Source organism: Dendrobates tinctorius, unplaced genomic scaffold, assembly GCF_039654945.1.
Source record: "Dendrobates tinctorius isolate UK_male_01 unplaced genomic scaffold, ASM3965494v1 ptg000064l, whole genome shotgun sequence".
In the NCBI taxonomy this organism is placed as follows: Eukaryota; Metazoa; Chordata; class Amphibia; order Anura; family Dendrobatidae; genus Dendrobates; species Dendrobates tinctorius.
The window spans coordinates 29,412,501-29,434,940 of NW_027361732.1; the positions used below are offsets into that span (position 1 = coordinate 29,412,501).

Consider the following 22,440-nt stretch of genomic DNA (forward strand, 5'->3'; position numbering starts at 1 on the left):
CCCTTGATAGACGTCCACTTTTCCAACATGACAATCATCCAACATACACATTCGTTGCATTTCTGAAGAAGAAAGTAGCCAAGTATGTCTCCTGACTTTAACCAAACCGAACACCTACAGTATAGGGAATTCTTAAGAGACAAGTTGAGTATCACTCTCCATCCAGGATCAAGGCTCTAAAAGAGGTTGAATGTTGTGTATTTTCTCATTAATGAGAATCGAGCAGATTATGCAAATGACACTCTTATTAAACTCTAATCAACGTTTGATCAGAATGTTTGCATAGTGTGATCCGATTCCTCGGATGAGAAGATGAAGAAATTGTCTCCATCTTCTCCATTCTGTGAGTGCACAGAAATTGGACTGTACTCCGATGTCATGAGTGCAGTCTGATTTTTCCCACAGACTCACCGACTTTCATAGCCAAGCGCGATTCAAATACCAGATAAAACTCAGGCACGCTGCAATTTTTTCCTCGGATGGTCTCTGTTCAGACATGAACATCAACAAAAATGGGACATATACATTGCCCCATAGACTAACATTGGTCTGAGTGCGATCCGATGTTTTGGTGGATCGCACTTGGATTGAAAATAAGCTCGACTGCACCTGTTCGAAAGCTGAAGATTTTGTATTGAAAGTTACATTAATAACATTACTTTCATAGTATGGGTTAAAGAAATGTTCTATGAAACTCAGTCTTGTCAAAATTTTGGAAATTACTCTTTATATTCAGTGAGATAATGTTTAAAATCTTACTATTCAATTATGTAAGTGTGCATAAACAAACAAATATATATTTACACACAAGTTATACACACACACACACACATACATATATATATATATATATATACACACACACACATATATATATATATATATATACACACTCACTGGCCACTTTATTAGGTACACCTGTCCAACTGTGTGTTAAGACTTAATTTCTAATCAGCCAATCACATGGCGGCAACTCAGTGCATTTAGGCATGTAGACATGGTCAAGACAATCTCCTGCAGTTCAAACCGAGCATCAGTATGGGGAAGAAAGGTGATTTGAGTGCCTTTGAACGTGGCATGATTGTTGGTGCCAGAAGGGCTGGTCTGAGTATTTCAGAAACTGCTGATCTACTGGGATTTTCACGCACAACCATCTCTAGGGTTTACAGAGAATGGTCCGAAAAAGAAAAAAAATCCAGTGAGCGGCAGTTCTGTGGCCGGAAATGCCTTGTTGATGCCAGAGGTCAGAGGAGAATGGGCATACTGGTTCGAGCTGATAGAAAGGCAACAGTGACTCAAATTGCCACCCGTTACAACCAAGGTAGGCAGAAGAGCATCTCTGAACGCACAGTGCGTCGAACTTTGAGGCAGATGGGCTACAGCAGCAGAAGACCACACCGGGTACCACTCCTCTCAGCTAAGAACAGGAAACTGAGGCTACAATTTGCACAAGCTCATCGAAATTGGACAGTAGAAGATTGGAAAAACGTTGCCTGGTCTGATGAGTCTCGATTTCTGCTGCGACATTCGGATGGTAGGGTCAGAATTTGGCGTAAACAACATGAAAGCATGGATCCATCCAGCCTTGTATCAACGGTTCAGGCTGGTGGTGGTGGTGTCATGGTGTGGGGAATTTTTTCTTGGCACTCTTTGGGCCCCTTGGTACCAATTGAGCATCGTTGTAACGCCACAGCCTACCTGAGTATTGTTGCTGACCATGTCCATCCCTTTATGACCACAATGTACCCAACATCTGATGGCTACTTTCAGCAGGATAATGCGCCATGTCATAAAGCTCGAATCATCTCAGATTGGTTTCTTGAACATGACAATGAGTTCACTGTACTCAAATGGCCTCCTCAGTCACCAGATCTCAATCCAATAGAGCATCTTTGGGATGTGGTGGAACGGGAGATTCGCATCAGGGATGTGCAGCCGACAAATCTGCGCCAACTGTGTGATGCCATCATGTCAATATGGTCCAAAATCTCTGAGGAATGCTTCCAGCACCTTGTTGAATCTCTGCCATGAAGAATTGAGGCAGTTCTGAAGGCAAAAGGGGGTCCAACCCGTTACTAGCATGGTGTACCTAATAAAGTGGCCAGTGAGTGTATATATATATATATATATATACACACACACACACTATTGCACAAACTATTTACATATACACACACCATACAGTTGTGGCCAAAAGTATTGACACACCTGCAATTCTGTCAGATTATACTCCGTTTCTTCCTGAAAATGATTGCAAACACAAATTCTTTGGTATTATTATCTTCATTTAATTTGTCTTAAATGAAAAAACACAAAAGAGAATGAAGCAAAAAGCAAAACATTGATCATTTCGCACAAAACTCCAAAAATGGGCCAGACAAAAGTATTGGCACCCTCAGCCTAATACTTGGTCGCACAACCTCTTTAGCCAAAATAACTGCGACCAACCGTTTCCGGTAACCATCAATGAGTTTCTTACAATGCTCTGCTGGAATTGTAGACCATTCTTCTTTGGCAAACTGCTCCAGGTCCCTGATATTTGAAGGGTGCCTTCTCCAAACTGCCATTTTTAGATCTCTCCACAGGTGTTTTATGGGATACAGGTCTGGACTCACTGCTGGCCACCTTAGAAGTCTCCAGTGCTTTCTCTCAAATCATTTTCTAGTGCTTTTTCAAGTGTGTTTTGGGTCATTGTCCTGCTGGAAGACCCATGACCTCTGAGGGAGACACAGCTTTCTCACACTGGGCCCTACATTATGCTGCAAAATTTGTTGGTAGTCTTCAGACTTCATAATGCCATGCACACGGTCAAGCAGTCCAGTGCCAGAGGCAGCAAAGCAACCCCAAAACATCAGGGAACCTCCGCCATGTTTGACTGTAGGGACCGTGTTCTTTTCTTTGAATGCCTCTTTTTTTCTCCTGTAAACTCTATGTTGATGCCTTTGCCCAAAAAGCTCTACTTTTGTCTTATCTGACCAGAGAACATTCTTCCAAAACATTTTAGGCTTTTTCAGGTAAGTTTTGGCAAACTCCAGCCTGGCTTTTTTATGTCTCGGGGTAAGAAGTGGGGTCTTCCTGGGTCTCCTACCATACAGTCCCTTTTCATTCAGACGCTGACGGATAGTATGGGTTGACATTGTTGTACCCTCGGACTGCAGGGCAGCTTGAACTTGTTTGGATGTTAGTCGAGGTTCTTTATCCAACATCCGCACAATCTTGCGTTGTCTTGTCAATTTTTCTTTTCCGTCCATATCTAGGGAGGTTAGCCACAATGCCATGGGCATTAAACTTCTTGATGACACTGCGCACGGTAGACACAGGAACATTCAGGTCTTTGGAGATAGACTTGTAGCCTTGAGATTGCTCATGCTTCCTCACAATTTGGTTTCTCAAGTCCTCAGACAGTTCTTTGGTCTTCTTTCTTTTCTCCATGCTCAATGTGGTACACACAAGGACACAGGACAGAGGTTGAGTCAACTTTAATCCATGTCAACTGGCTGCAAGTGTGATTTAGTTATTGCCAACACCTGTTAGTTGCCACAGGTAAGTTACAGGTGCTGTTAATTACACAATTAGAGAAGCTTCACATGATTTTTCTTACAGTGCCAATACTTTTGTCCACCCTCTTTTTTGTGTGGAATTATATCCAATTTGGCTTTAGGACAATTGTTTTTGTGTTGTTTCATTTAAGACAAATCAAATGAAGATAATACCAAAGAATTTGTGTTTGCAATCATTTTCAGGAAGAAACTGAGTATTATCTGACAGAATTGAAGGGGTGTCAATACTTTTGGCCACAACTGTATATACACATACTATATGTGTGTGTGTGTGTGTGTTATATATATATACACACACACACATATACATACACACACACACATACACACACAGATGTGGGGAGGACGACTCCCAGACAGTGACTGGGCCGGTACCCAGGGGACCGCCATCAGGGTTCCTGAGGGAACAATACTGGGAGGGCAGTAAAGGGGGAGACATAACTGGAGGGCAACAGGGGGCGGGGCGAGGATAAAAGGAGCAGGGGGCGCGCTCAAGTGGCAGTTGGGAGAGAGTGTGACAGGAGGCAGGAAACCGGGTGACTTGAGGAGACTCGGACAGGGGCCTGTGAGGAAGATACGGCGCACTCACCGACAAGTGAGACGTGAGAGACTTTTACCGGAGACCGCTTCCCGCCCACGTTCACAGAGAGCCACGCCCGCCGTCCCCCGCCCCTGTGAGACAGATCCCTTACCTCAGGTCGCGGCTGCAGCTACGAATAAAACGGCCACAGAGGCCTGGACACTGCCCCCCGGCCTTCTCCCACCGCACGGCGACCTTGTCATCACCGGCCTCAGGGGACGCCACCTCGCCATAGGCGACATTAGAGGCCCTTGTCCCGGCTACGAAGGGACCCTTAGCAGAGGACAGCCACTGGACATTAAGGGGAACTGCGTCATTACCGCGCCCCACCAGCATCGTTTCTTCAGGGCCTGTTGCGCCCCACCAGCATCGTTTCTTCAGGGCCTGTTGCGCCCCACCGGCATCGTTTCTTCAGGGCCTGTTGCGCCCCACCGGCATCGTTTCTTCAGGGCCTGTTGCGCCCCACCGGCATCGTTTCTTCAGGGCCTGTTGCGCCACACCGGCATCGTTTCTTCAGGGCCTGCTGCGCCCCACCGGCATCGTTTCTTCAGGGCCTGCTGCGCCCCACCGGCATCGTTTCTTCAGGGCCTGCTGCGCCCCACCGGCATCGTTTCTTCAGGGCCTGCTGCGCCCCACCGGCATCGTTTCTTCAGGGCCTGCTGCGCCCTACCGGCATCGTTTCTTCAAGGCCTGCTGCGCCCCACCGGCATCGTTTCTTCAGGGCCTGCTGCGCCCCACAGGCATCGTTTCTTCAGGGCCTTTTGCGTCCCACCGGCATCGTTTCTTCAGGGCCTGTTGCGCCCCACCGGCATCGTTTCTTCAGGGCCTGTTGCGCCCCACCGGCATCGTTTCTTCAGGGCCTGTTGCGCCCCACCGGCATCGTTTCTTCAGGGCCTGTGGCGCCCCACCGGCATCGTTTCTTCAGGGCCTGTGGCGCCCCACCGGCATCGTTTCTTCAGGGCCTGTGGCGCCCCACCGGCATCGTTTCTTCAGGGCCTGTGGCGCCCCACCGGCATCGTTTCTTCAGGGCCTGTTGCGCCCCACCGGCATCGTTTCTTCAGGGCCTGTTACGCCCCAAGTCTTCCCGGAATATCGAGGCGTCAAGACAGCCGTATCAACGATCTCAAAGCGGCCGCATCTGCGATTCCGAGTGACGCAAGGAAGGATAAGTGGACTATAGCAATAAGTACCATAGTTTGGCCATATTTCGGTCTTTGACACCCGAACTAGCCGGGTATTTCCCGCTACATAGAAACGTATTGTTTATTTTATTGAGTCCCTGCGAGGACAGATTTGTGTTACCCCTTCTTCTGCCTGTTCAGCATAGCCCTAGTGGCGCCAGTTTATAAAAGTTAATTACACAAGTCATACCCTGTCTCGTCACTGCATCCTGAGAATCTGCTAGACCCTACACAGACATGCAATTATACATATACAAACCAATAATTGCAGCATGTAAGCAAATAACATGGTATGATCTGATTCTACTTTACAAAGCTAAGAAAACACAGACTTCTGGGCACAATGGCTACCAATTGCTGTTTTATCGTGTGACACTTCAATATTATCTTCTAAAAAAGAAATATTAAGCATCGCTGAATTGTTCTCAGAGCTATGATTTAGCCCGGTGACAGCTATCCGGGTCTATTGACATGCAACAGGAGTCTTTCCATGTTCCAGTGTGCCATGGCAACTGTCCTAGCAACAAAAAAAAAATTGAGGTCAACACTGCTGTCTCACTACATGAATGCAAATCTGCATAAAATATGATTTAACGCAGGACAAATTTACATATTAAAATGAGCTTTTCATCACTGTAGGCAGAGTAAGAAGGAAATAACATCTCTTTTTATGCAGATATCTGAAACTAGTAGTATCAATACAGTATGGACGACAGCATGTAATTAGCTGATCTAGCCCAGAAAATGTACAGTGTAATGCATTTATAATCTAACGAGCAATGCAGTCCCTGCAGAGACCCCTGGGGAGGAGTGTGGTCACTGGTGTGTGCATGGCATACAATTTCAGATCACACATCCTGTGATATCAAAACGTTCATCACACATGTGCAGCCAATCTGTCATGTGTGCAAAAATCTCAAAGAGTATATAAGGCCTGATTCATGAACACCTGGGTTTTGCATGACAGTCTTAATGAAGGCACTACTAGAGTGGGATGCATCTAATTCTTCAAGAAGGAGTTCTACAAGGATGTGATAAAATTGCCTGTCATATAAATGAAAGTGCAGCCCGTCTTAGTAAAGTTTATGTACGGGTTGCAGTGTGAAGAAAAAGCTCCCGAGACCGGTGTCTAAACTGACGGAGAAGAATTGTAAACATATAAGCAGCACTGTGACATGAGAAGAAATAAATCTTTCTACTGACTGAGCACAAAGATTTTTTTCTTCATCCATAGTCTTTGGTGCAGAGTCAATGAAAAGGACCTTTTTTTTCCTTTTCTCATGTCACAGCCCTGCTCTGGCAACTCACTGTGTTGTGTGTGTAATTTCTGGTGTATTTTACGGCACTAAAGTAGGCTAAATTTTGAAGAATTTGTCTTTTATCTAGGTTCTGCCTATTTTGATAAAGCTGGTGGAGACTGGCTTAAAAATGCCAATGTCACAATATCTGTCTTTTTGTTACTTTGTGTCAGGGCTGTCAGTCTGTGCAGGGTCTGTGTTGCAATCACCTATGTTGATTTTCCTTAATCAGGCTTCTACTTAAGCATGCTATTTCCTCCCCCAGTGTCAATCGTACACTTGCTGTTGCCTGTGGAACATTGATCCCTCTGCGCCTGACCCAGCTTGACTTGATTCTATTCCCGGATTCAGACCCTTTGCTGTGACCTGACTTCGCTTGTGCCTACTCCCTGTTAACTGCTTCGTCCTTCTGGCTTTCCAGACCTCAGCTCGTGTATTGGACTTCGTCTGACTTCCCTTTGTCGTACTGCGCAATTTCCTGGACCTGACCTCGGATTGTTAGACTTCCTTTTACTTACAGTAAGTAGTATATATATTTACTGCCGTGACTTACGTCACAGCCAAATGTCGAGTTGCAAAACAAAAATTGTAACAAAGTTTTTTTTATGCCAGAATTCTGAAGAAAACATCTTCATGAATCAGGCCTGTAGTGTCTCATAAAAGAATGACAACACAGATAATTTAGGACAACCTTTTTATATGGCGGATCATTCAAAGACTGTTTGACATCTACAGATCCCAAATTTGGTAGAGATTATGATAGCAAATGTAACTTTAACCTGCAGTGAAGCAAAATTTCATAATGATTCTTGTAATTGATGAATTATCCACAGATTTGAATTTCTCACATTAGTCCACTAGAGCAGCAGACTCTCTCTGTAATAGAATCATAGAAAATGCAGAAATCAGCATGGAATGGACAGTGTGTTCTATCTTTTTGTTTGTTGCTGCTTGCTTCCAATTGGTCAACCTCATGCAAGGGAAGAAGTACACAAGTACACACCCCCAGAGACAAATCTTTACAAAAAATATAACCTAAAATTTACAAGCTACGGCTGGGTTCACATTGCGTTATGGCCCTGCGTTTAACACATCAGTTACATTGCAGCACTAACGCTATGTAACAAATGCGTTAACGTACCCATTGGCCGCCATTCTTGTAACGCATCCCAACGCATGCCAAATTCGGCATGCGTTAGTGATGATGCATTACTTTGTGATGCACCTGAGAACGCGGTCTACCGCGTTTTCGGGTGTGTCGGGTCTAACACACAGCGAACGGATGCGTTCGTTGTGCATAGACCTGTATGGCTAATGCATGGTAACAAAATGCTACCATGTGTTAGCGCATACATTAGTGCTAGGGCATAAGAGATATCAAAAATGACATCAGAGTTAGCCCCTAACGCAATGTGAACTTAGCCTAATATTTCCACAATACAGAGGAGAAATTAAAAAATAAAAATTTTGTTTTACTCAACTGCGCAGCCACTATTCCATGATGTGGACAATTGCTCAAATTGGTGAAATATCTTCGCTAAATGGCTTAAATAATGTATTTCAAGAAGGTGAAGCAGAAAAGGTTGTGTGGCTGTGTATCTAATCTAAAAGGTTGTGTGGCTGTGTATTTATTGTTGTTATTGTTGTTATTTATTTATATGGCACCATTGATTCCATTGTGCTGTGTATCTAATCTTAATGGGAAAGGGATGTTCAAACTGAATTAGACTTGATAACAGTCCATCACTGCTGATCCACCATTATAATGTAATGCTTGCCTTGGTCACAACATGCCAGTTATAAATAAGGAGGGGAAAATAAGACCTCTGACCACAGATATTACACCATTAACAGATCATTCTCTCATATCCATTGGCATTTGTTCTTGCCAATTACAACTTTTTTGTTGGGTCTAGAAACCAGTACAGCAGTTACCTTAGACCACCTATATATGAAGAGTGCTGTGTAGTTATCAGTGCAAGTGCTCGTTACTCCAGTTTGCCTGAGGTGCTCGGGTATACACCAAGTATCACGGGTGTGCAAGAGACATGTTCCAAGTCCCAGTGGCCGCATATTTTGCAGCTGTTAGACAGCCACTAAGCATGCGGGAACTGCCTGACATACACGAGCAACCCCGCATGTTTTGTGGTTGTCTAATAGCCCTGAAACATGGGGGCGCGGGGACTCAAGCACCCGCAAAACTTGGTGCATATCCGAGCACCCTAGGTAAACTCGAATAACGAGCATTTGCGCTCATCACTAGTGCTGTGCACTGCTTTCCATCTTGACTACAGATTTAGATTTGCTCTGTACGCCTTTCATCAGTATGAATCGGTTATTTTTTTTGTAGTAGAAGCATTTGCAGTAGCAAATCCAGAGCTTACAAAACCCATATTGACTTCTTAGGGAAGAATGAGGTTTGTGCTGGTTATTTGATAGAGCACAGTGAAAACTTTTAGTAAAAAATAAGTGTCGGAAAGCATGAAAGTGTGCTTAGCCCTAAACTAATATTAGCCTTCTACTTAGAACCAGTTCTACACAATACTCAGACAGATCACAAACTCGCTCATGTGTCTGAGCCCCTTAGGCTTCATAATGTTCCACTAACTAAAAAGAAAAAATCAGATAGCACTTCAGTTTATGTGCCGCATCTGACAGCCGAGTGATGAAATGAAAACCACAGCACAAAGGTTTATAGTGATCTTGTAGAATGAAGTAGATGAGCCAATGCCAACACCTGACAGCAAGGTTCAGAAGCAGACACAGAAATGGGCCCGCTTTAATGCTGATGTTATAAAGGAGGACAGAGACACGACAATGCACAATGATCATAGCTACACATTTACAGTTGAAACCAGAAGTTTGAATACACTATATAAAAAGACCCATATGTATGTTTTTCTCAATCTCTGACATGAAATCATAATAATAATAATGATGATAATAATAATAATAATAATAATAATAATAATAATAATATGGATTAGTGTTAGGGACTCGCAAGTGTGGGGATCCTTGACGTTGGATTGCGAGCTTGTATACTTTGGCCAAAACATCGACTAATATCTCACATATTTCATGTGTTTTTTTTTTTTTTGCACTTTAATATCAGGGTGCAGCTAGGCCCATTGTCTTGTAAACTGTGGTGCCTGTTCACATGGGATGCATCTTGATAGCACTGGGCAGCCCGCCTGATCTAATAGTATGGGCGTAACTAATAGGCTGGTAACCTGGATGCTGTGCATCTCCACTGTGTGAACAGTGCTACATACAAGTCCTCATTGTGCAATCATATACTAAGCAGCCACCCCCTCTAGGGACTGGTAGGTAGTGAGTGGCCGTCTCATCAGTATTTTTGCACCTGTGTTACTGCCATCTTAACCACATGGGCCTGCTGCACCCTGAAGTGCATTTGGCTGGAGGCCTAGGCAGGTAAATACATTGCTGCCTTTTTTTCTGCTGTCTTTTATGAAATCAGAATAAACCTTTCCCGTTTTAGGTCAATTAGGATTACCATAATTATTAATATTTACCAAATTCCAGAATGAGAGCAAGAGAATGTTTTAAGGCATTTTTATAACTTACTGCAAAGTCAAAACGTTTATCTACATTTCATTAGTATTTGGAACCAATGGCCTTAAAGGGAATCTGTCACCTACTTTTTTGTTTATAAGCGGCGGCCACCGCCGTTAGGAACTTATCTACGGCATTACAGAATGCTGTAGATAAGCCCCCGATGTAACCTGAAAGAGAAGAAAAACAAGTTAGATTACACTCACACGGGGGCAGTCCGGGTCCGATATGTGTTGCAGCTCCGGGTCCGGTGCCTCCCATCTTCTAGCGATCACGTCCTCTTCCTTGCTGCCTGTCATGGCTCCTGTGCAGGCATACTTTATCTGCCCTGTTGAGGGCAGGGCAAAGTACTGCAGTGCGCATGCGCCTGACCTTTCCCGACGCCTGCACAATGCAGTACTTTGCTCTGCCCTCAACAGGGCAGATAAAGTATGCCTGCACAGGAGCCGCAACGGGAAGCACGGAAGAGAACGTCATGAAGATGGGAGGCACCGGACCCAGAGCTACGACAACCATCGGACCCAGACCACACCGGACCGCCCTCCGGGTGAGTATAATCTAACTTGTTTTTCTTCTCTTTCAAATTACATCGGGGGCTTATCTACAGCATTCTGTAATGGTGTAGATCAGGGATCCCCAACTCCAGTCCTCAAGGCCCACCAACAGATCATGTTTTCAGGATTTCCTTTGTGTTGCACAGGTGAAGCAATTATCACCTGAGCAATACTAAGGAAATCCTGAAAACATGATCTGTTGGTGGGCCTTGAGGACTGGAGTTGGGGAACCCTGCTGTAGATAAGCCCCAAAAGGCAGTGGCTACAGCTTATAGACAAAAAAAATAGGTGACAGATTCCCTTTAAACTGAATGACTTGGGTCAAACGTTTGGGATATTCTTCCACAATATTGGGCCAAAATTTTGGACCATTACTTCTGACAAAACTGGTGTAACTGATCCAGGTTTGTAGGTCGCCTTGCTCACACCTGCCTTTTCAGCTTTGCCCAAAAATTTTAACTAGGATTGAGATCAGGGCTTTGTGATAGACACTCCAAAACATTGACTTTGTTATTCTTAAGCCACTTTGTTGCCATTTTGGCAGTATGCTTTGGGTTCTTAGTCCATTTGGAAGACTCATTTCCGCCCAAGCTTTAACTTCCTGGCTGATGTCTTGAGACGTTGCTCCAGTATTGCCACATAATTTTCTTTTCTCATGACGCCATCTATTTTGTGAAGTGAACCAGTCCCTCCTGTAGCAAAACAACCCCACAACATGATGCTGCGACCCCCATGTTTCACGGTTTCGATGGTCTTCTTAGGCTTCCAAGCTTTTCCCTTTTCAATCCAAATGTTATGATGGTCATTATGTCCAAATGATTCAATTTTAGTTTCATCAGACCACAGGACATGTCTCCAAATATTAAGGGCTTTGCTCCTTTGTACATTTGGAAACATTAATCTGGCTTTTTTTATGTTTCTTTTGGAGTAATGCGGTCTTCTTCCATGCTGGCGGCCATGACTTTGGTGGCAGCGTTGCCGCCAACGTCTTGTCCCATAGTCTATACTATAAGTAGAATGAATAGGTTACTTCTTTAACCACTTGATGGGTTTTGAACCTTGAAGAGGATTAAAAAAGTAACAGATGAACACAGCAATGTTGTTTTTACATTGCTGTGCATAGCATTTATATTTTGCAGCAGGTTTGAGGTGCTGCTTCAGGCAGGTACCAGGCGGAATCCACCGGAAAGAGACGCAGCATGCACGAAGGCTATAGGTCAGTTCACACGAGCGCATAAAAAAGTTATTCACCGTTTAGGATGATATTTTTTTCACTTCCATGTCATCCATGTGTAATCCATTTTTTTTTTTACAGCAGCAACTAATCATTTCCAGTTTCCTATGTAACAGAATTGCAATGTATCAGTAAAAATCAGATGCCTATACTGTGGCCCCGTATGGTGTCTGTGTGAGTCTCATCCAATTTATGGAAGAAAGTAGTGCCGGCTACGATCTTTTTCGCACGCAGATTCAGTCAGTGAAAAAAATTCCCTCATCCGCACTGCCCCACTGAATATCATTGGGCCAAGTGAAGTTTTTTCACGGACAGCACTCGGACAGAAGTTATGGTGGTGTGAACAAGCCTGAAAAGAAGATTTTTTTTTTCCCCACTTAAATCAAATAGAAGCTTACTCAACTAGTTTCTGAATCTGCTCCTAATTCCTCATGAAAAACCCTGTGTGCACATTCCCTGAGTAAACTCAGAACACTGGAGATTAAAGGAAGCCTGCTAAGGAAACCTACTCCAAAATGTAATGTCTAAGAGCGAACAGTTGTCTTCTAAACAGGAACTTTTTATTTTGTAGCCTTGCAAAATAGTTGCTGATTCATGAAAAAGACTAACTGTTGGCTAAAGTGACGTTTCACAACTAGGATTTTAAGTAGTGTTTTGGGGGTCTGACACCTGACATTCCACCAATCACCTATTCCCAGTGCCACTAGTGGCCAGATGAAAACAGCACAGCTATGACAAATGTTTAGCGGCCGCTGCTGGGGGCCGCAGACCAGCTCCTACCATTAGAAGACATGTGAGTAGGAGCTGATCTGCAGTATGTAGCAGCGGCAACCAAACCATAGTCAGAGCTGTGCTGTTCAGCTATGCTACTGACTACGCCTAGTCACTGGTGGAGCTGATACCAGCTTCTCTGTGGGGGTGCAGAGCGTCAGACCTCCAAGTATTTGATACCGCTGACCTATCCTATGAAGAAGTCATCACTACCACAATAGTAAACCATTTGATATTTCACTGTGACATGTCAGAAGCTTTGATTAGCAGTGGTCTAGGTGCTGGGACGCTTACCAATTGTTGACGTGAGCTTAGCGCTCCACTAAGATACAGTACATGGTTAGTAGTATATGGTCTCAATCTTTTAAGACCCTGCACATACCTAACCCAACAATCAAGGAGCAGCGCTCAGCTGGGCACTTCTGCTCTTTTGTTTCTGTGACCAATGGGATTCTCAACACCAAGACCCTCTAGGAACTCCAATGCCTGATGTCACTATAGCATCTGTCTTATAAAAGGCAGCTACAAGAAACGTAAATGTAGTTTTTGTTTGTTTTTTTTTTGCTAAATGTCTAAGGATGCTAAGAATGTAAATCTAGGAAGCATCTAAAACGGATGATGGGATATGTGAATCCAGCAGAAAACAAACATTACAAAATTAACCAATGTACAGCAAAGAATCATAACATGCACATCACAAATCCAACCTGGGGGATTACAGACCTGCAGCTGGACGGTGTGGTGTTGGAGACCACCAACAATTGGGCTGAACCTAGCAATGCCCTTTTCTTCTGCAGCTGTGGTTATTGCTTCCAAGACTTTTTCAAGACTAAAAGGCGACAGGATACATCATCGTGAGAGATAAAAATGTCATCGTAACAAACAACCAACACAAAAATTCAAAATCAATTTATAACACTAAAAAAGGATAAACTTAGCAGATTGCTGCAAGGACACAGCAAAGTTTATGATGACAGCATTGTTTGTTATCGTCCTGTTTCAGTATTCTTCATAAATTCACCAAATCTAATTAAATCACTTCAAGCAGATGGCTAGGAACAAAGAACATAAGAAATCCCAATTCTCTCCTGAACAGAAGTGAGGAGAAATATTTATTGCATGTTAACAGTGTACTTCTGTCCTGTAAGAGATACACTCCCAAACAAGGCGTAATTAATTCACTTCTCGGAGGTAAGGCCCAGGCACGTGACGGCGGATGTCTCCCCGATGAGATACGGCAATTACCGTCTCATTTTTATTGATGAGAACACATTAACTTGTAACTATTAACAAAATTACAAAAAAATTATTGAAAATGATATTCCTATTTACGACAAGTAACTTGAACGCAAACCAACGCGGCGCCTCATCAATAAGCGTGCTAATGAAATGCGCCACAAGACATGTCTGTGAATAAATATTTAGATATGACAAAGCCCGTTCCCAGCGCAGCTGCCTGTGAGGAGACGTGTCATTAACGCTAATTGACCAAGAAGCGAAGCACTTACATGTTCTCCTCTCCGACAATGCATATCGCAGACAACAACTTCACCACGTCCGTCATCATATTGGCCTGCTTGGGGTCCATGGCTTTGGCCAATAACGAAAGGCTCCTTTCTTCTCCCATGATTCTTTCCAATCCATACTGCAATTAAATAGTATTACAGAAATGTAGCAATAATGAAGCTAAATGTTAGGTTACACCTGTTTATCTTATAACTTTATGGCTACGCCACAGTATTAGGATTCGGCTAATTCTCCGCATACTGACTCCCGGATACTCACCATGCAGAAAACTGTGGCGCAGTTCCTACATCCTGAGGATCAGAGTGTGGTACCAACTGGCCCTTAGCTTGGATATATTGGTGTCATTACCCAATAAAGAGAACTTACACTTGTTCTTTAATCACTGATCAGCCTTTATTATTATTAGGGCCCCCTGACACAGGCGAGAAGCCAGGGTGTAACTGAAATGAGTACTACCCGATGTTTCATCTGATAATACTCGCCCCAATGTTATAATATGGAGCAATGCCAACTAGCATTTTTTCTCATACGTAGCGGGTGAGGAAAAAAAATTGCTGCATGCTGCTACTGGCAGCGTATATGGGATGGCACAAACTCATACAAGTCGAGACCGATACACACCGACTCACACAATGGAGAAGATGGCGAAATTAAGTTCTCCATCTTCTCCACACCTGTGATCAGATTCTCGCATGCAAGAGAATCGGAGCACAGTAAAATTATACTCGGCTCACGCTCGCAGCAGAGTTTGAGCCGAGGGCCATTTGCACATAGCATTTGATTGTCTGGCTATGAGAGAATCTAAACGAACCCTTAACCCTATCATGCTTCCTCCTATCGCTAACACCATGCTGAGTGCTGGCTTGTCTGCTGCCTTCATTCTGTCATAGCAGCTCATGTGAACTGCAGATTTAGCAAAGCTTCATACTCCGAAAATGGGCTTCTCTACGTTCCTCCTCCATGCTCAGACACGGGGAACAAGGAGCACAGACTCGCACTCCGAGGATGGATCTGCTACAACTGGAGTCCAAATTAGTTACTAAATTATGCAGACAAGTCAGCGCTCTCAGCATGGTTTTAGAGATAGAACGAAGCCAAATAATGTAATTAAGTATATTACAAAAATCAGAACTTTACAAAGGTCAATGATTACTTTAAAAAGCAAAAAATCTTTGTCATTTAAATAACATTTAGTTAAGATTGCATCACTTTGAACTTTTTTGGGGGCTTCTGGTCAATTTATGCATTATTTTCCTCATATCCCGTATCTGCCAACCCCCAATAAGAAAACATTTATGGCCCCACTGACATAAGCCAAGAGTGTAATGTGTATGGGGGAGGGAGTGGTCTACTAACTGATTTAAATAAAAAGTGCTGTGAAATAAACAAGATTACTATTATTTGCTGGGGAAGAGGAGGATCAGCACGTTAGAATTTCAACAGATGATCCTTTCGTTCTGCACAGAAATAAGCCACTGCCAGAGATGTCCAACTAAGCATTCCTGGCTGAGGTGATGGAGTCAGCGGAACAAAAGATGTTGCCTAAGCAATTGCTTGGCCTATCTAGTCCAAGACACTTGAGAAGGCCAACACCTCATCATTGCATGGAAAGAAAAAAACATCTAAAAGGTTAAAACGTGGAGCAACTATAGTAAATGACAACATAACTGATAGGCATGTGTCCATTTGGGTCTTACTTTTAGCTGCAAACTTTTACAGAACAGAACTTCTACAGTATGTACACATGCAGACGACAAAATTCTGAAGTAGATATAATAGTATACAATTTTTTACGCTCATATGGCAAGAGGGAATGGCTTATTTAGAAAGTAGTATGAATTAAAAGAAAGGTCACATGTCCAAGATCTGGCTTATTTAGAAAGGAGTGTGACTTAGGGCCCCGTCACACATAGCGACTCACCAGCGATCCCGACAACGATATCAACTTGTCAGGATTGCTGGTGAGTCGCTATATGATCGCTGGTGAGCTGTCAGACAGACAGCTTCACCAGCGATCAGCACCAGCGACGCCCAGCGCGCGGCGTTGCTGTGTACTTTAGTTACCAGCGCGCTGATGCAGGGAGCTGTTAACTAAGGTACACATCGGGTTTCTAAGTGACGTGCGTCACTTAGAAACCCGATGTGTACCTTAGTTACCAGCTCCCTGCATCAGCACGCTGGTAACTAAAGTACACATCGGGTTTCTAAGCACAGCACCGTGCTTATAAACCCCGCGTTTACCTTAGTTACCAGCTGATCGCTGGTCTCCCGCCTGTCACACGCAGCGATGCGTGCTGGCCAGCGGGAGACCAGCGACCAAAAAAATGTCCAGGGCTTTCCTACAGCGATCAGCGATACCGGCAGGGGGGCCGGTCGCTAATCGCTGTCACACACAGCAATCTCGCTGGTGAGATCGCTGTTGCATCACAAAACGTGTGACTCAGCAGCGATCTCGCTAGCGAGATCGCTATGTGTGATGGGGCCCTTAAGGTCACATGTCCAAGATCTGGCTTATTTAGAAAGGAGTATGACTTAAAAGAAAGGTCATGTGTCCAAGATCTGGCTTAGTTACAAAGCAGTGTGACTTAAAAGCAAGGTCATGTGTCCAAGATCTGGCTTACCGTATTTACAAAGGAGTGTGACTTAAGGTCACATGTCCAAGATCTGGCTTATTTAGAAAGGAATATGACTTGAAAGGAAGGTCACGTGTCCAAGATCTGGCTTAAAAAATATACTTAAGCAACAAATAGGTCATGCAAATTTAGACAAAAGTATCTAAAATTTGTTACATTTAGCATCTGCCATCAGCCACTATGATAAATTTGATACATCTTAAGACTGGCCAGCCTATCATTACACAGAGTATTAGACAGAATTACTCATTTGACCCAGTAGGCCTCAAACTGTACAAAACACTGGAAAAAAAAATATGTTTTTAGACACTTTTTCGGCCTCTTTAGACACTGGATCATTTTGAAATGTGCCTCAAAAGGGAAGCTTGACTAAAATGGGTTATTAAGTGCACCAGACTTATAAATGTCATTTGGTTGCAAAATACTGGTGTAAAGCATGCCAGTCAGGAGGGGGTATAAAAAAAAGACATGTAACACATCTGGTAAGATGAACCAAATTTATCATTCAGAGTGCACCAAGTGGATTAGTTTACGCCAATCTGTTTTTTGTTTCCTTTTTAATTCAGGACTATATTAATACATCTAGATGGCTGTCTTCAAAATAATTCATAAATTATACAATAATATGACTATTACACAGCAAAAATTACCTTGTTGTTCATGAACGCCTTCAGGCACTGTATGACTTTGTGTTGGATTCGCTTCTCTATTTTTTCATGCCTGAATTAAATTTGAGAGATTAGTACACAATTAAAAAAAATATATATAACGGATAGGGGAACCTTTATGAGCTAGAAAATAATTACCCTAATAAATATTTGTCAAGGATTATTAAAATTTTATGGCCTAGAACAGAAGCATTCTTCAAACAACTACGAATGTTTGTTATTGTGGGAAGATGACACTCATTACCTTAATAATAAACCAGCACAAGTTTGCCAATTCAATATTATAGGCATTATTTTATTAAATAATAATAATAATAATAATAATAATAATAATAATAACAGAAAGCAGAGGTACAGCACCAATCTACCGGCTACATCAGCCACAGATATCACAATAGAGATCTACTCCGAGCTTCTGTATGGGATATCACAGCCCTCCTGCAAATAATGTGATTACAGGTAGTAGTATCGGGCCCAAACGTCCTTTATCTGCATGACAAAGTGGCAAACACGGGTTCTGATCGGCGGTAAGATCATTACCGCCAGTCAGGGAGCAGGAGTATCCACACTGTCAGATGACAGAGCAAGCCAGCAACTGTGTCCGGCATTAAAAAGTTTACCTCCTGTCACAGGCGATGAGAGAGTACTACTCCCATCAGCCTATGACTGCTGTCACTGAAAACAGAGAGAGCAGGTACCGCTGATGGGAATATTCATCAGCCGCTGCCTGTGTTATAAATAATGAAAAAAATTTAAAGCGGGGTTTCTTCTATTATTGACTATTTCAAATAAATGAGTCTGGGTCTTTCAAATAAAGGACTTTATTCTGGCTCTCTTGTATCCACTCGGGGTTTGTAAAGGAGCATCTTATAGACGCCTCTCTATTACTAAACTCTGGGCTTGAAGTGAGCGGCCATGAAACAGCTGACATCATCCCCACAACCGTTACTCCACTTGCCACCGCAGCAGGGAGACTGAGAAGAGGCAGGCAAAGAACCAGAATTGGCGAATCTATGCCTTTTCTGGACCAGCTGCAATCTGCTATTTTTTAGGCGGCCCCTTCCCAGTGTGAGAATACTAGCCCCCAGCTGTATGCTTTAGCTTGGCAGGATGTAAAAAATGGGGGAATCCCATGCTGCTTGTTTTTTTGTTTTTTTTTTTTTAAATAATGCAAAAAAATAATGTGGGGACCCCTCTATTCTTGTTAACCAGCTATGATAAAGCTGACAGCTGAGGATTGCAGCCTGCAACTGTCAGTTTTGCCTGCGCTGGTTATCAAAAATAAAAAGAGACCCCCACGTCATTTCTTTCATTTATTTTTAGCACAGTTACCAGCTGATGAATGCGCCCACAAGCGGCTCATGGTTTCTCTGTTATCAGGCGACAGAATGCGCAGGCTGATGGGAGTAGTACTCTCAGATCAGCCGACGTGTGACCAGCAGTCACAGCTGCTGGCTCTCTTAGCCACTCAACAGGGTGAGAACCACGGCTGTCTGACCGGCGGTAATAATCAAAAGCTGCTATAAGATTCCAGAGGTATAGGCCTTTTTATTTTAAATTTTTATGGTCTTTACCAAGGTGGTGTGGCTTACTGGGTAAAATTGCAGAGCAGGGTAAAGAGAATATCGTGAGCATACACCCCTTGGTAATGAACATAAAAATTACCACTATATAAACAGGAACATATATGTCTGGAACCATCTGATACACTGAATATTAAGTGGAGAATCAGGAATAAAATAAGAGCAAAACCGTGTACTGTTCACCCTGCGATAGATCCACTGTAATATCAGTGATTGACACTTAGTCACTTCCTTCTTTACTCTACAAAATGAGGCCTTGCCCCATCAAGATTATATATAAAGGCAATCTACTGGCTGCGGCAGAACATCTTTTCACAGTAAAATGGAAGAGCTATAATTAAGTCCATATCTCTAATTGTTATAGGAGAATGTGAAGGTGGAAAGGTAAGAATAAGCACCATCTGCTGCAGCAGCCACAACACAGGAGCACAAGGAAAATGTAAGAAGGTAATGACAGCTTTCACAACATATTGAAGCCTACACACGACAGACCAGAGATGGCCTAGAGCTGGTGCCTGTTATAGGACATTAGCGGCAATTATCAAGAACCACGGACAGATTAATGATTATTTGTGGGATATTCTCTAATTAAATAACAGATTTACAGAAAGACAAATTCCATCCAGCGACATTACATTTGGCTGTTCACTGCTGCTCGCTTGCACCAGCCGGCCAGTGAGGAGGCAGAAACCTCTGAAACCTTTCCTTCCTAAACTCTGCTATGGCCTATTCCAGCCCTCCCTTATGAGGTCTTGAATAGGCCATAGTGAGTGTATATATATGCATGTGTAGTCCTATACAGGCCCATGGCAAAGTAGTCAGGCAAAACACCGAGCAGGGTTTTGCAACAAAGTCCTCTGACCACAAAAATATCACAGAAGCTCCAAAAACTAAAACGCGTTCTATGCGGTGAATTTTATTATAGCCTTTAAGGCGTAGTATAAACCAGCCTGGGATCGGAAAGCGACAACTTCATGGATTTCTATGCAGCCGTCACGCTTGGGTCAAGACAGCTGCCTGCCGGGTCTGTGCATTGTGTCCCGATCTCTGCCCGTCTGATTGTGCCCTTTAGGTAATATCTGTACACAGTGTTTTCCACCAAGAATAAAAGGTCAATATAAATGTAGCTTTTCAGCTGCAAATTTGGGAGAAAGGGTATTTATGTAAAAACCATGCAACGTTTTGCACTTTTGCGCTGGGCTCCATCAATTTTCTCAAAAGTTGGATGTGCTTGGCAAAATGGCATGGTCAATATTACTATATATTGCGCAAAAATACTGCCATAAGTTGCAAAAGGAATCTGCTCCAGCTCTAAGAGCACAGATTTCAATTTCTGAATCATGGCTTTTGGGTTCATGACCAGTGTTTCAAAGCAGCTTAAGGGACACAATGGGATACTCTCTACTGGTGTGACACCCGTAAATGTGATGCGACATATCGCTGTGTAATAGACATGTGTAACAGCCCAGGAAAACGGGAGCGCAACATACAGATAAATAGATAAGCCTTTCAAAAGTGCTAAAAGCGCATAAAATCCTAATTATTAAGACAGAGAAAACAGAACTCTGACCAAATCTAACTGCTAAGTCGACTTAAACACTATACAGAAAGTGAAATCTGGGCAGCAAAAACCATGAAATTCTCTCACTGAGCCGAGAAGCTTATTTTCTATTCTTCTATCGGACAAATCTCCGTGGTAAGACATTCCACACAGGATTCTACCAATTGAGAGGTTTAAGGAATATATCTGAGAATTAGGGGATTATTCAAGTATATTGCAATTTTCAGCCAAATTCAATGAAATTGGCCACTAAGGGACTCATTTAATAAGGCTGAGAAGAAGAATATTATAATAAAGCCGAATTGACTTGATAACATTTTCTGAAGAGTGAATTTAAAACCATTGGTGATGCTACGAAACGGTCCAGGGCACATAACTGACATACCGAAATCTTGGCAGGGGTGTTACAAATCTATTCTCCAGAAATACCGAAGAAAAGAAAATGTGGACTAAACAGTTGTACTTATTTTGTGCTCTTCTATGTACTGCATCTTGGGGAAGATAAGTGAATCGTGCGACTCAAAAGAAGCTTAAAGGGAATCTGTCACCCCATTTTTGGACTATCAGCAGCCGGCATCGCCATCAGGGGCTTATCTACAGCATTCTGTGGCGGAGTGGATTGCGTGAGCCGCTGAACTCATTTACTAGCACTGTAAACAATGGCATACACCAGGCGCCGCCGTGGAGACTGTGTGATGGACCTTGGGAGAGTTTGTGAAGTAAGTTTTCTTGGTTTTTTTTTCTTTTTAAGTGATGGTCTTCTCCTGTGATTGAGCATGGCACCACTTTTGTTTGGTCGCTGTGCCTGCTATTGGAACAGTAACACGGTCCCTCCAGGTCCTTCCCTTCATTTTCGTGATTAGTGCAGAACTTCCAGGGGAACCTAAAGTGATTCCATGTCAATGGAATATAGTAACAAGACACCATCATTAAGGTTTCACAGCAATGTATCATACTAGTGAGCAACCTTGCTAATGCTAACGGCTGGAGGTTGCAGCTCACAGCTGTCAGCTTTGCCTGGCTGGTTATCAAAAATAAAGGGGAACCCATGCTGTTTTTTTTTTTTTTTTTTTTTAAATAATTTATTTAGAGCCCAGGGTCCGGCTGATGAATATTCCCATCAGCTGCCACCTGCTCTTGCACTTAATTGTGGCAGCAGGCGTAGTCTGATGGGAGTAGTAGTCCCACCAGCCCACGCCAGTGACCGGAGGTAAAATTTTTACCTCAGATCACAGATTCGGGCTAATGCTGTCATTTGACAGCATGGGAACTGTGGCTGTCTGATTGGCGGTAATGATTTTGCCGCCGATTAGAAGCAGAATTTGCCGCACTGTCATGCACATGACATCGTGGCTAACACTGGAATGGGGGTCCAGGTTTGTGACTGGGTACTGTACTGATACACGAACCCCATTTTTTATTTTTTTCAAATTGTTCGGCCAAACCCACCGGACTCCGCCACATCTGCTGAGCTCATTGATCAGTTGCAGCCCTGTCGAAGTTACGTCAACACTGCAGACAGACAGGGAGAGCATCAGAGACTCAGCGCTGGACTTACAAGAGACTGCAGCCAGGGGGCAGGCTTTAGCAAATACATAAATAAGCCGGATCACTATGGAACATCGACAGATTATCCATATAAAAACAAGCAAAAAAGTCTGTCTCATTCCAACCTTGTGGATGGGTGCAGGGCCCCATGTATGTATTACAGCCGTGG

At 43.3% G+C, this 22,440-nt stretch overlaps 1 protein-coding gene across 1 annotated transcript in view; it reads right to left on the reverse strand.

Annotated features, from left to right (window-relative positions):
- Window positions 1–22,440, reverse strand: part of DIAPH3 (diaphanous related formin 3) — an 811,800-nt gene that overhangs the window by 495,973 nt on the left and 293,387 nt on the right. Inside the window, exons 7-9 of the mRNA XM_073580354.1 lie at window positions 17,562–17,631; window positions 14,260–14,396; window positions 13,475–13,580 (exon numbers count right to left, since the gene is read on the reverse strand). Of these exons, the coding sequence (XP_073436455.1) occupies window positions 13,475–13,580; window positions 14,260–14,396; window positions 17,562–17,631 (313 nt within the window). The remainder of the gene's footprint in view (window positions 1–13,474; window positions 13,581–14,259; window positions 14,397–17,561; window positions 17,632–22,440) is intronic.